The sequence below is a fragment of the Babylonia areolata genome, chromosome 3 (assembly GCF_041734735.1).
Source record: "Babylonia areolata isolate BAREFJ2019XMU chromosome 3, ASM4173473v1, whole genome shotgun sequence".
Classification (NCBI taxonomy): Eukaryota; Metazoa; Mollusca; class Gastropoda; order Neogastropoda; family Buccinidae; genus Babylonia; species Babylonia areolata.
Genome location: NC_134878.1, coordinates 31,147,268 through 31,159,250, shown reverse-complemented (window position 1 = coordinate 31,159,250; position 11,983 = coordinate 31,147,268). Strand labels below are relative to the sequence as shown.

Here is an 11,983-nt window from a genome sequence, read left to right as displayed (position 1 = left end):
TTTGCCTGTATCGTTTGCTTTACACTATGTTTTTTTTTTGTTTTTTAAGGATAACTAAAAAACTTCCACCCTGTTTCCAGAGTGGGTGTTGCATGGGGCGATCTTTGCATCTTTAAGGTTGCTTAGGGTTAAGAATGTTCCTAAGTGTATGAGGTGGGAACATTCTTAACGATAAGCAAACTTAGCGCTGCAAAGTTGGCCCTCGCAACCCACCCCTGATCCCAAATGTAGAAACAGTTACCACTTTCAGCTGTATATTTTCCTTCCTCACAATGACCCTGTTTGAAGTTCTAAACTGACAAGTCTTTGGTCTGGGGAAAGAGACTACGGCATGCGCACACAATGTTCACTTTTGCAACTCTTCCTCTTGTCAGCTCAGTTAGATCAGCTTGTGTTGAAAAGGTTGAAGAATGCAGACATTTGATTGCAGACAATAATTATAATCACCAAGTAATCTTATAATGAAAAGCTTTTTTTTTTCATTTATGTATTTATTTATTTATCACAGTGTTCATTGGTATTAAGAATAAAGGTTTAAGGTTTTGGGGGTTATTTTTTTGTTTGTTTTTTGTTGTTGTTTTTGTAAATGGAATTTGTGGTCTTTGGTTTCATTTCATTTTTGTTTTGCCTAGTTTTTTTGGTTGTTTTTTTTGTGTGTTTTTTGTGGGTTTTTTTTGTTTTGTTTTGTTTTGGGGGGGGGAGGTGTGGGGGGGTGTTTTTGCTTTTTTTTCTCTCATTGTTATGCATGTATTTTCAAAATGAACAAGCATTTTAGCCAGCCAGCTACAGCACACACACACACTCTGTTTTATCTTCAGTAATCCTAATGCTTTTTGCATTTTTTCTATCGCCATTTGACTTGTTTCCAACATGAACATATATCTGAAATCACTGACTTTGTGCACCTATTTAATACCACTCATAAACATTTACTATCCAGTCTTTTTGTCAAAATGCTGTTATTTTATCCTTGTATATCATCTTCACCAATCAAAAAAGAGATATAAGGGGGCACTGGGGAAAAAAAATCATAATGCCAACAATAAAAAAAACAAACATATCAAATCTTTTTAACAACTTTCTTTGTACAAAAGTTTCAGAATTCATCATCGGCACCACCCAAGAACATCACTGAAGCTTGACAGAAGCTCGAAACTGACACAGTAGTTCTTTACCAGTCAGAGAAAGATGCAGTGCATGGCTGCTGGGATTCACACGTGGTGTTGTACAGTACAGGGGGAAACAACTTTCTGTTTCCAAACCTCCCCCCCCCCCCCACCCTGTAATACCATTCATTTTTTTTCAGATTTGTTTATCAGACTGTATCATTTTTTTGTGTTGTTGTTTGTTCGTTTTTTGTTGTTGTTGTTGTTGTTGTTTTGTTTTTTTTTAGAATTCTTTGTAATACTAACCCTTCACACTTCAACTCGCTAAAATGCATTATCAAAATGTAGTAACCCTTCACACTTCAACTCGCTAAAATGCATTATCAAAATGTAGTACACAAATCTCGGCAAGTCACAAAAAAATATGTTTCATTCATTCATTCATTATCAAAATGGAGTACACAATTCTTGGCAAGTCACAGTAAAATATGTTTCATTTCATTCACTCATTATCAAAACATGTACACAGTTCTTGGCAAGTCACAGTAAAATATGTTTCATTCATTCATCATTAGAACGTATACACAATTCTGGGCAAGTCACAGAAAAAATATTCTTCATTCATTCAATCATTCATCCTTCTTCCTGTTTTCCTTCTTTTTTTTTCTCTCACTCTCTCTCTCTCTCTCCTTTTTTCTCTTTTCTTTTTTCTTTTCCTCGTACATCCGACAGGTGAACGTCAGCACCATCTCCTCCATGACACCCCATGTGAAGACAAGCGGCAGGCAGGTAGGTAGGTAGGTAGGTAGGTAGGTAGGTAGGTGGCGGATCAAAGATAGATGCGGCGGAGGTGGGACGGGGAGGTGATGGCATTGCACTGAGGACACAGCTTCTTGGCGCCCAGTGTGCGGCACCAGCACTTCTCGCACAGCACGTGCCAGCACTGCACCGACACCAGGGGCTTCTCGTAGGCTTTCTGCAGTCACGACAAACACAGCACACTGATTGATTGCTTGACATGGATATTTTCTGTGATTGCATTGATACGTTTTGTTTCAAATTTCACCTGGTTTCCCCCAACTCACCATTCATCCCCCTTCCCCTCCTCTTCTAATACTCAGATGTATACATTAATACTCTAACAAATTGCCTACAATCACCGATATGTGTGACGGGGACATTAAACAAAATCCCCCCCTCCTTGCCATGGATACTTAAAAAGCGCCTATACTCGGTCAGAGACCAAGCTCTAAGCGCTTTACAAAACACGTGAGTCATTTGCACAACAGGCTGTCTACCTTGGGTGGAACTGACTGACGGCTGCCAGACTGGACGCTCATTGTTCATTTCCTGTGTCATTCGATCTGATTTCAGGCAACTCACACATACACACTCAGACAGACATGTAACGTTTTACGTGTATGACACATGGGAGTGTCAGCCCATGATCACAGAAGGAGAAGGAAAGGGGGGAAAAAAAGAGTAAATAAAAAGACCTTTCTCCACCTTCTTCACCCCACCCCCACCAAGGCTCTTTAGATGTTCAAAGTTTGCCTGAAAATTCTGTTCTTTATGTTAATATTCAGAAAATGTTGTTGTTTTTTTCCAAAGTCGTGCAGTCCATTCATGAGCAGCGTGTAAATTTAGGCACAAGCAAAACGTTCCTTCTGCATAACAATGCAAGTGCCCATACAGCCGCTATCACTGTGATCTATCCACAAAGGCAACCCATCAGAGTTCTCTCTCAACCAGTCCCGACTTAGCTCTGAGCGACTTCTGGTTATTTCCACCTTCTGAAGCAAACCCTAGCTGGTAAAGAGGTCTTCAAGGATCTGGGAAAATAAATCACCACCACACATAAACGAGGTCAAAAGGGAACACGAAAAACGAACCCAAAAACAAAACCAATTGGGTAGACAAGTAGATAACCGAGTTCTCACCATACATATCAAGCACTTTTGTTTGTCGTCGTCACTGTTGTCACCCAGCTCTTCCATTCTGGCAGTCAAGGCGGCCGCCACTGTGTTGTGGGCAGCACTTCCCACTGACTCCCCACTGCAACACAACACCAAGACGCCGTCTGTAGCAACTGACGCAACGAAAGTCTCCTTCTCCTTTTCCCTGTCTCGTCTGCTCTCTCACGTATGCGCGCACCTACACATGCATGTATGCGCACATGCATGCTCACAGGCGCACATGCATGCACACACACCCACACCCATCCACCATCTCTCTCACACACACACACACGCACGCACGTACGCACGCACGCATGCGCGCACGCACGCACACACACAGACACACTGAGACACACAGAGACAAACACACACACACACACACACACACACACACACACTCACTCTCATCCACTCACTTCAAAATATTAATTCAAACCTTTCACCCACTTGGAAAGTGAAATAAGTATGCAAAAAACTCCAAATTAATCAAAATGAAAGCAAAGACACACAAAACAAAACAAAATTCATTTTACTATGGACACTACCTTACAGAACTGATCATTTCATGAGAGAGAGAGAGAGAGAGAGAGAGAGATCATGGAAGGAGGCGTGAGGGTGGTGGTGGGTGAGGGTAGGGGAGAGAGATTCATACACACTGATATCAAGACATAAAATTGAACACACACACACACACACACACACACACACACACACACACACACGTTCTCTCCCTCCCTGTCTCATCTCTCTCATCAAGTTACCTCTGACAGAGGTCCAAGGGGGCGTCACTCTCTGCACAGGAAGTAGATGGCTCCCCTGGGGCTGAAGACTCGACACGCCTCTTCACAATCTCCCTGCAAGCAAATCCATTCCATGTCACTTTTCTCTTCACACAGATCTCTATGTACACCCTTTCTCTGCAAAAAATCTTGGGTGAAAATAAACAATCCTAAGACACAGACTGTTATATGGAATGCACATTATGGGGAATACCTCACATGGGCTGTTGATGTGCTATACAATTTTTTTTTTCATTATCTATTGTTATAAAGTATTTCAAGTTGTACTAAAATTTCTCAAAAAAGAATGGACACCCAGATATTATCTGAACACACACACACACACACACACACACACACACACTCCAAAAAAACAATCAATGTCAGCAATGGACTGAATGGAAAGAAGATGTTGAATCAAAATCAAACAAACTTTTCAAACTGGCAACCGTTGTTTGATTTTTTTTTGTTTTTGTTTTTGTTCTTCATTTCTTTTGATTACAATTTGCACATGTTTGTGACACGCTTACACCAAAAATGCAGACTCTGAAAGATTTCAGCAGTACTCACCCAAGTACAGCGCCTCTCAGAATCAGACGCTCTCTGCCCTCAGCATCGTCCGAAGCCAGGGGAACCAGATCACTCTCTGTGTATCTTCCCCCCCGTTAAGGCAACACAACAAACAATGAAATGGTTAACAAATAGTAAAGAGTGGTAACTCTCTCCATTCACAAGGTACACAACTTCAAGTCAGTGCTGCTTACGCTACCGATTCAGCTAGCACACAGGTAAACAACAGGTACATGGAACAAACCCAGGCACCCCCTCAAAAAAGGAAGCGCCGAGCCTGTCCCCACACTGATCATCCGACATGTGCAAACAGCAGCAAAGACAGAAGAAATGTGCAAACACAGAGAGGAACTGTTGACATCGTCAATGTTACCGTCATCGTTGTCAGCATTTTTTTCAAAACTAAAGAGAAACCCAAATAACATGCGAAATCACCATATACTCACTGGTAAATGGTTTACTGAATGTATGTGGTATGTTTAACTCATTTACCAAAGATATGAACGAATGTGTGATGTAAAATTGTTTCTTTTTCCAATATCTGAATGAATAAGAAATGTTTAATTGGATTACCCAAGATCTGAATGGGTGTGACATGTATCTAAACGCTGAATTACAAGTAGATGATAAGAACAAAGGACATGCATTAAAACTCTGAATTAAAAGTAGATAATAACAATAGTAATCTGTGAAATGTCAACTGCTTAGTGCGAAAAATAGTCATCAAATCACACACACACACACACACACACACACACACACACACACACACTCATCTTCAACTAAATGAAAATTACCAACTTTCCAACAACCATCCATTTCAAAACCTCTGATGCCACAAAAGAAAGATCAATCAAAATGTTTTCTATACTCTACACTTCACAGTAATCCCCCTTTGAATGTGTCTCTACTGAGAAGTGGAAATGGTGTGCATTGATTGCCTGGATTCTGATCTTAATTGTAAACGCAATGGACCATACTCTGGCAAACCAAATGTGAAGTGCATGCGGGTGAGAGCACTATGGATATATAAACTGATGAACAAACTTTACAAATAGAATGTGTGCATTTGTGTGGTGAGTGTGCACACATATGTGTGTCTGTGTATGTGCAGCACAGTAAGTTGCAGAGCCTATATGTGTATGTTAAAGAAAAAAGAAAAAAATGGTTATCAACCCAATGTTATTAAAAACAAAAAAAAGGCTAGTTCCATGAAAGGCATCACAAAAAATATTTCTTCAAATATGTGTAAACAAATCCTGATCAATGAGAACAATAATACAACAATCGGGAGAACAAACAAATATATTCAACAAATGGAAAGGATACTGAGGTCTTCCATACAGATCCTCTGAATCGTCTCCATCCACGTTGAGATCTTCATCTTCTGATGACCTTTTAGCGGCCTGGAACCTTGCACCTGATCACACGGAAAGGAGAAAACATGATCATAGATTATACTGACATCAATAACCCACAGTAGTCCACTGTGGGAGGCCTTCGTAGGGGAAGACGGGGGAACCGATGGACGGAAGATAAATGATAGAGGCAGGCAGATGAGAAGAGAAAAGGAGAGCAAGAGACAGACAGACAGAAACCATAGCTTATTTTCGGTGTCAAAGTATTGTCACAGCAAGAGACAGACAGAAACCATAGCTTATTTCAATGCTCAAATATTGTCAGTTTATTTCCAACGTCGTGTAAAGTTTAGTAGTTGTTTTTTTTTCAGAACAAAACATAAAGAAATAATGTCCAGATCATTTACTGCTGTTTGGAATTTCTTAATCCCTGTTACATAGTCCAATAGGAGTGTTTCTATAATGCAGCTTACAGATATCTCATCTCTAATCTTTGCTGTTGTTCATGCTGCTAACAGCTATTTACACAGATATTTTGCGGATTGTTGATTTATCCTTTCTCTGTTTATCCCCCCTTTAACCACCATCCCCACCCCTACCTCCCACACACAAACACTCACACACATGACACATCTACTATAACTCAAAGTAAAAAGACATTAAATCCCGGAAAAGAGAGAGAGAGAGAGAGAGAGAGAGAGAGAGAGAGAGAGAGAGAGAGATTCAAACCCAGTACTGTACTGTACTCCAGCAACATACCCGCCAGACCCCCTGGCAGGAGGGCGGTGGTTCTGATGCGGCTGGGGGCACCTGCCCACGGGTACTCCTCGTAGTGATGCTCCCCCACTCCATCCCCCTCCACGTCCACCGCCTCCTCCTCCCCCTCACAGTGTCGCTGTTGATGCTGCAGGAACACAGAGCGCACGGCACTTCGGTGTAAGAGATTTTCCAATAAGAGATTTTGACTGGAGGGAATCGTGTGTATATTTATGTATGTGATCTCTCTCTCTCTCTCTCTCTCTCTCTCGGCATTCATGACTGTTTACAAGTGCACACATTTCTTGCGATCCCCATCAAACTTAAGCAGTTTTTCCCCCTTAAACTAAAGCTAGACAACGAGAATCTTATAGTGGACTCTCTGTGTGTCTCTCTCTCTCTGTGTCACCTTTTTCAGGCAGAGTTCCACATGCCCGTTTAGCTCCTCAGGAGTACCGGACAGACGAGCGTTGCAGATCGGACACACTGTTTCATCCGACCGACGTTTTCTGTTGCGACTGCGTGCTGAAACAAAAACACACAAAATGATGATGATGGTAAGAAGAAGAAGAAGAAGAAGAACAACAACAACAACATTAACAATGATAACAATAATAATAATGATATTAATGATGGCGATGATGATGATATAAAGGTTTAATAATGATAAAAACAATAACGATGATGATAATAATAATAAGACTAATAAAGATGATGATGATGATGATAACAACAATGTAATAATAATAATAATAATGATGGTAATGATGGTGATGATGGTGATGACGACGACGACGACGACGACAACAACAACAACAGCAACAGACAACAACAACAACAACAAACTAAAACACTCCCACACCAGTCATCCACATGTACGCATGCACGACTCTGACCCAGGGGGCCGAAAGAACAAAACTTTTTTTTTCTTAATCCTCTTCAACAGAAAACAAAAACTGTTGACCAAAGGGAGGGGAGGGGCCAGTTCGGGGAGAAGTATGTTTCAAGGCCAGGCTTGAAAGAATTGAGTGCAGACGTTTGACAAAGCAAAACAGGTGCTCGGCCTGGCTAAGCAACTGGTCTACTATTGTCGTCAGTTGGGGGCTAAGTAGGTGGTGTCGCCTTAGTGCGCTATATCGGAACAGACACTATTGAACACCACTCAAGTGACTCGGCTGTAGTGCAGGGTCTCCTCTCAGTAGTGTGTGGCCTCCTGGCGACCTAACATCTATGGTTCACTGTGGACTGGCGAAGCTGGGACCGCGAGAAATCAACCCAGGTGTGGCTGTGTATGTGGGACTCGGAATGATAAAAATAAATAAATAAATAAATAAATAAATAAATAAATAAATATTGTTTTAAAAAGTGAAACAGGTAGCTCATGGCAAGTGTTACACAAGTGTGACACACAACTGTTGTCAATTGTAAGGTTTCGCCAGGATGACTGCTAGACTTCCAGTTGAGAAAAAATAATTCTTTAAAAGGTTAAGAAAAAATAATTCTTTAAAAGGTTTAAATGGTTGGCTAAAACACAGTAACAGCCACCACTCCCGCCATCACACCCCTTCCAAAAATAAATAAATAAATAAATAAATAACGCACACAAAACCTCGACCGATGAACGTTCCATGCTTTCTTTTATCTTCTTGGACCCAACAGTTGAGAACTTTTGTATATTGTGGAGAAGTTGATTGAAGAGTCGCTGAGAACAGATCTGGGTGGGAACTTTGTGTGGTAAAAAAAAAAAAAGTACTGACAATGGAGGGCAGGCGATAAAAGATCCTAACTTCCCACTGTCCTGTTGTCCTGGTTGACCACAGCGCTCGTGATAGGATCAGTCAGCTCCAAGCGTATGTCTTCCATTCCTTGCGGCTATCGACCGAGGAAGTGTGTAACACACGAAACGTCCCCCACAGGATTGTTGCTGTTGTTTTTTGGTTGCTGTGTTTGGGTTTTTTTGTTTTTTTTTGTTCTTGTTTTTGTTTTTTTGTTTGTTTTTGTTGTTATTATTGTTTTTTTAATTCTAGGTCTTCAAGACATTCTGTTATACTTTTTTTTCCATCATTGTTGTAAATATATCATTGCTGATACTGTCGTTCTTCCTGTTGATCATGCTTCTGTTGTTGTTGTTTTTTGGGTTGTTGTTTTTTTATCATAGTTTCGTTGTTGCTGCTGCTGAGCCAGTACAATATCTGTTCATGTCGCTGATTTTATCTTTAATCACCTTGTGGGTGGATTGACAATAAATTAATGAGAAGAAGGTTATTAAAAGAAATGTTTTAATATATCTCAATATATATATATATTTATTTATTTATTTATTTGTTTATTTATTGTAGGTGCTGTTGACATTTTGATCTTAATTGTTGCTATTCTCGTGATGTTGTTTGTTCAGATTTTTATTTATTCATGTACACCTATTTGTAACCCGCAATCAATGTTTACTTTGGACACATCTGTGGGAAAAAGATTCTGTTGTGAATAAAAGGGAATAAGCAAGTGTAAAACCGCTAATCAAAAGCTTAATGCACTTAACAAGCTACGAGCTTGTGATTAAGTCTAATTATAGAAATTACGTTCACATACGCCGAAAAGTCGTTAAAGCAAACAAGTTCCACTGGTAATTTCATTCGATTACGCACGAACAACCCAAATTTCCTCTCTAACTTCGCATCGCCTCGTAATACCAGTACAACAAAATGTCAAGCTTACGTGTCAAGTTCTTTTTTCTATTCTTCTTGTCTATTTTTTTTCAGAGAAGCACGTTACAAACCCGAAAGTGCAACACAATAACATGTTCGGTCATTAACTAGGCACATCACGAAACACACTTGTATTTTATATCTTTTTAAACAACGTGTCCAACATTCGGTCTGTAAGCCTTTCTTTCTTGAACGGAATGATGTGATTTTTTTTTTTTTTTTAAATCTTTCTAAGATTAAGGATTAACCTTCCGATATGCAATTAGGTCTTTATACTCTAACTTGACGTATCTAAAAAAACCCAACCAAATGGATTTAAAACTGTATATTGCTTGGCAACCAGTGACTTAGAAAAAAAAATGTGAAATAGCAAGTCTGTTCCCCCTACATTTACATCGCTTTTTATGGTGTTTGTCAGTTTTCCTTCATCATAGATAACCGTATCGCATTTGTTCACGGTTCAATACAGCATACTTGTTAATAATACTCAAAAATGACATCAAACTGTACACTAATACCTAGTGTACCATAAAACAAAAATTATAATCAACGTGTAAACTATCACTGGCTTTTTAATAAACACATCAGAATATGTCACTGTTACACTTCATACTTACTAATACACAAGTCAAATACATATCAAAACTGCACTATCCATATATCGCATATCTGCCTCAAGCTGTGTCATAAACATCATTCAACGCAGCCGAGACAGATGATCTCTTTGAACATAGTTTTGACTTGCATTTGCTTAACACTATTCGCTAACTCCTTTATGCAAGTTCCAGTTTGGATCATACACTTCGACTCCAGTTCCGCATGTTTGTATATCTATTAAGCAACACGATTTTTTATGATTGGAGACAGCTTAACAACCTCCCTGTGTATTCATCCAAGCGAGCAGCTGAATAATGTCTGAATGATATAGGAAATACGTTCACAATACGGCCGAAAAAGCTCCTGTTCAACAGTCTGATTCATTCGATTACGCGCACGAACAGACCCAAATTTCCTCTGCTCTTTACGCACGCCTCGCTAATAGCCAGTCACACAATGTCAAGTCTTACGTTGTCCAAGGCTTCTTTCTTTCTGTTTTTTTTTTCTATTTTCTTTCTCAGCAGGAAGCACGGTCTACAAACCCGAAAGTGCAACACAAAACATGTTCGGGTCATGTAACCCGAGGTACATTCAACGAGCACTATCTTTTTATTTTATATCTTTTTATATACAACGGGTGTCCAACATTCGTTCTGTACAGTCTTTTCTTTCTGAACGGGAATGATGGTGAAGTTTTTTTTTTTTTTTTTAATCTTTCTAAGGGATTAAGGGATTTCACCTTCCGATATTGCAATGTAGCGTCTTATATACTTCTAACCTTGACGGCTATCTAAAAAAAACCCCAAACACAAATGGATTATAAACTGTTATTTGCTTGGCAAACCCAGTGACTTAGAAAAAAAAAGTGGATAATAGCAAGGTCTGTTTTCCCCCCCTACATTTCACATACGCTTTTTAGTGCATGTGTGTGGTCAGTTTTCCCTTGCAGTCATAGATAAACCGTATCAGCAATTTTGATTGCCGACGGATTTCAATACAACATTACTTGCTAATAAATACATCAAAAAGGACAATCAAACGTGTACACTATCTATACCTAGCTAATACACATAAAAACAAGAAATGTCATAATCAACTGTGTACACTATCACTGGCTTTATTAATAAACACATCAGAAACTACTGTCACGTGTGTACACTATTCATACTTAGCTAATACACAAGTCAAATACGATGATCAAAGACTGCACTATCCATACTTATCGCATGACTCTGCGCTCAAAGCGGTGTCCATAAAACATCAATTCAACAGCAGGCCGAGGACACGAATGAATCTCTTTGAACATAGCTCTTCTGGACTTGCAGTTTTGCTTAACCACCTATTCGCTAACGTCCTTTATGGCAAGGTGTTCCAGGTTTGGATCATACACTTCCGGACTCCAGTTTCCGCCATGGGCTGTTGTAGTAGTCTACTTAAGCAACACCACTTGGTAAGAAACCGAGCACAACCAGGACGCAGACCATCCTCGGACTGCAAACAGACATCCCCAGCACGCCAACGGTCAGGACACAGCGAGGACCCCCTCGGACCGCCACGGCAGCCAGGACTACACCCACACAGGCCGACAGGACGCCCGCCTCGACCTTACCATCCTTCATGGAACAGACGAACAACTTAAGGGTGAAATGCCGGTATGTCGTTAAACTCACCCCTACAGCGGGGTGAAAGAAACTAGCACTCAAAGCGGCTACGTGAGCACGCAGAATTAACGACTCGAACAGTAAAAAAAAGTGGGGAGAAAAAAAGGAACCTGTTTTTATTTGTGGCCCTGGTTTTGGAATTTCACGTTCGTCAGTTTCCACTGGACGTCTTCTCGTTTGTGATCAATCCACCTGATATGGGTTGGAGAATATGATGACACCTTCCGTGATGTTTTTGTGCCAGAGTGAGCAGCCTCTTATATGCAGTGTCACATGTATCTATTTCTTATCGAACACAAGAACGAGGACTACCTAGAATGCACTAAAAGCTGGACACAGACTTAGTATGTTTGCTGTTGGTTTAGTTTTTGTTGTCGTCGATGTTGATGAGTTGTCCTTTTTCAGGATGTGTGTGTGTGTGTGTGTGTGTGTGTGTGTGTGTGTGTGTGGTTTTTACTTGATGGACATGTGCAATCAAAAGGAAACCAAAATTCGT

At 40.2% G+C, this 11,983-nt stretch overlaps 1 protein-coding gene across 1 annotated transcript in view; it reads right to left on the bottom strand.

Annotated features, from left to right (window-relative positions):
- Nucleotides 1-779: 779 nt before the first annotated feature.
- LOC143280545 (E3 ubiquitin-protein ligase Rnf220-like) overlaps nucleotides 780-11,983 on the bottom strand; it is a 78,662-nt gene continuing 67,458 nt past the window's right edge. Inside the window, exons 6-12 of the mRNA XM_076585235.1 lie at nucleotides 6,937-7,052; nucleotides 6,531-6,675; nucleotides 5,743-5,833; nucleotides 4,414-4,497; nucleotides 3,826-3,918; nucleotides 3,047-3,161; nucleotides 780-2,082 (exon numbers count right to left, since the gene is read on the bottom strand). Of these exons, the coding sequence (XP_076441350.1) occupies nucleotides 1,936-2,082; nucleotides 3,047-3,161; nucleotides 3,826-3,918; nucleotides 4,414-4,497; nucleotides 5,743-5,833; nucleotides 6,531-6,675; nucleotides 6,937-7,052 (791 nt within the window). The 3' untranslated portion in view covers nucleotides 780-1,935. The remainder of the gene's footprint in view (nucleotides 2,083-3,046; nucleotides 3,162-3,825; nucleotides 3,919-4,413; nucleotides 4,498-5,742; nucleotides 5,834-6,530; nucleotides 6,676-6,936; nucleotides 7,053-11,983) is intronic.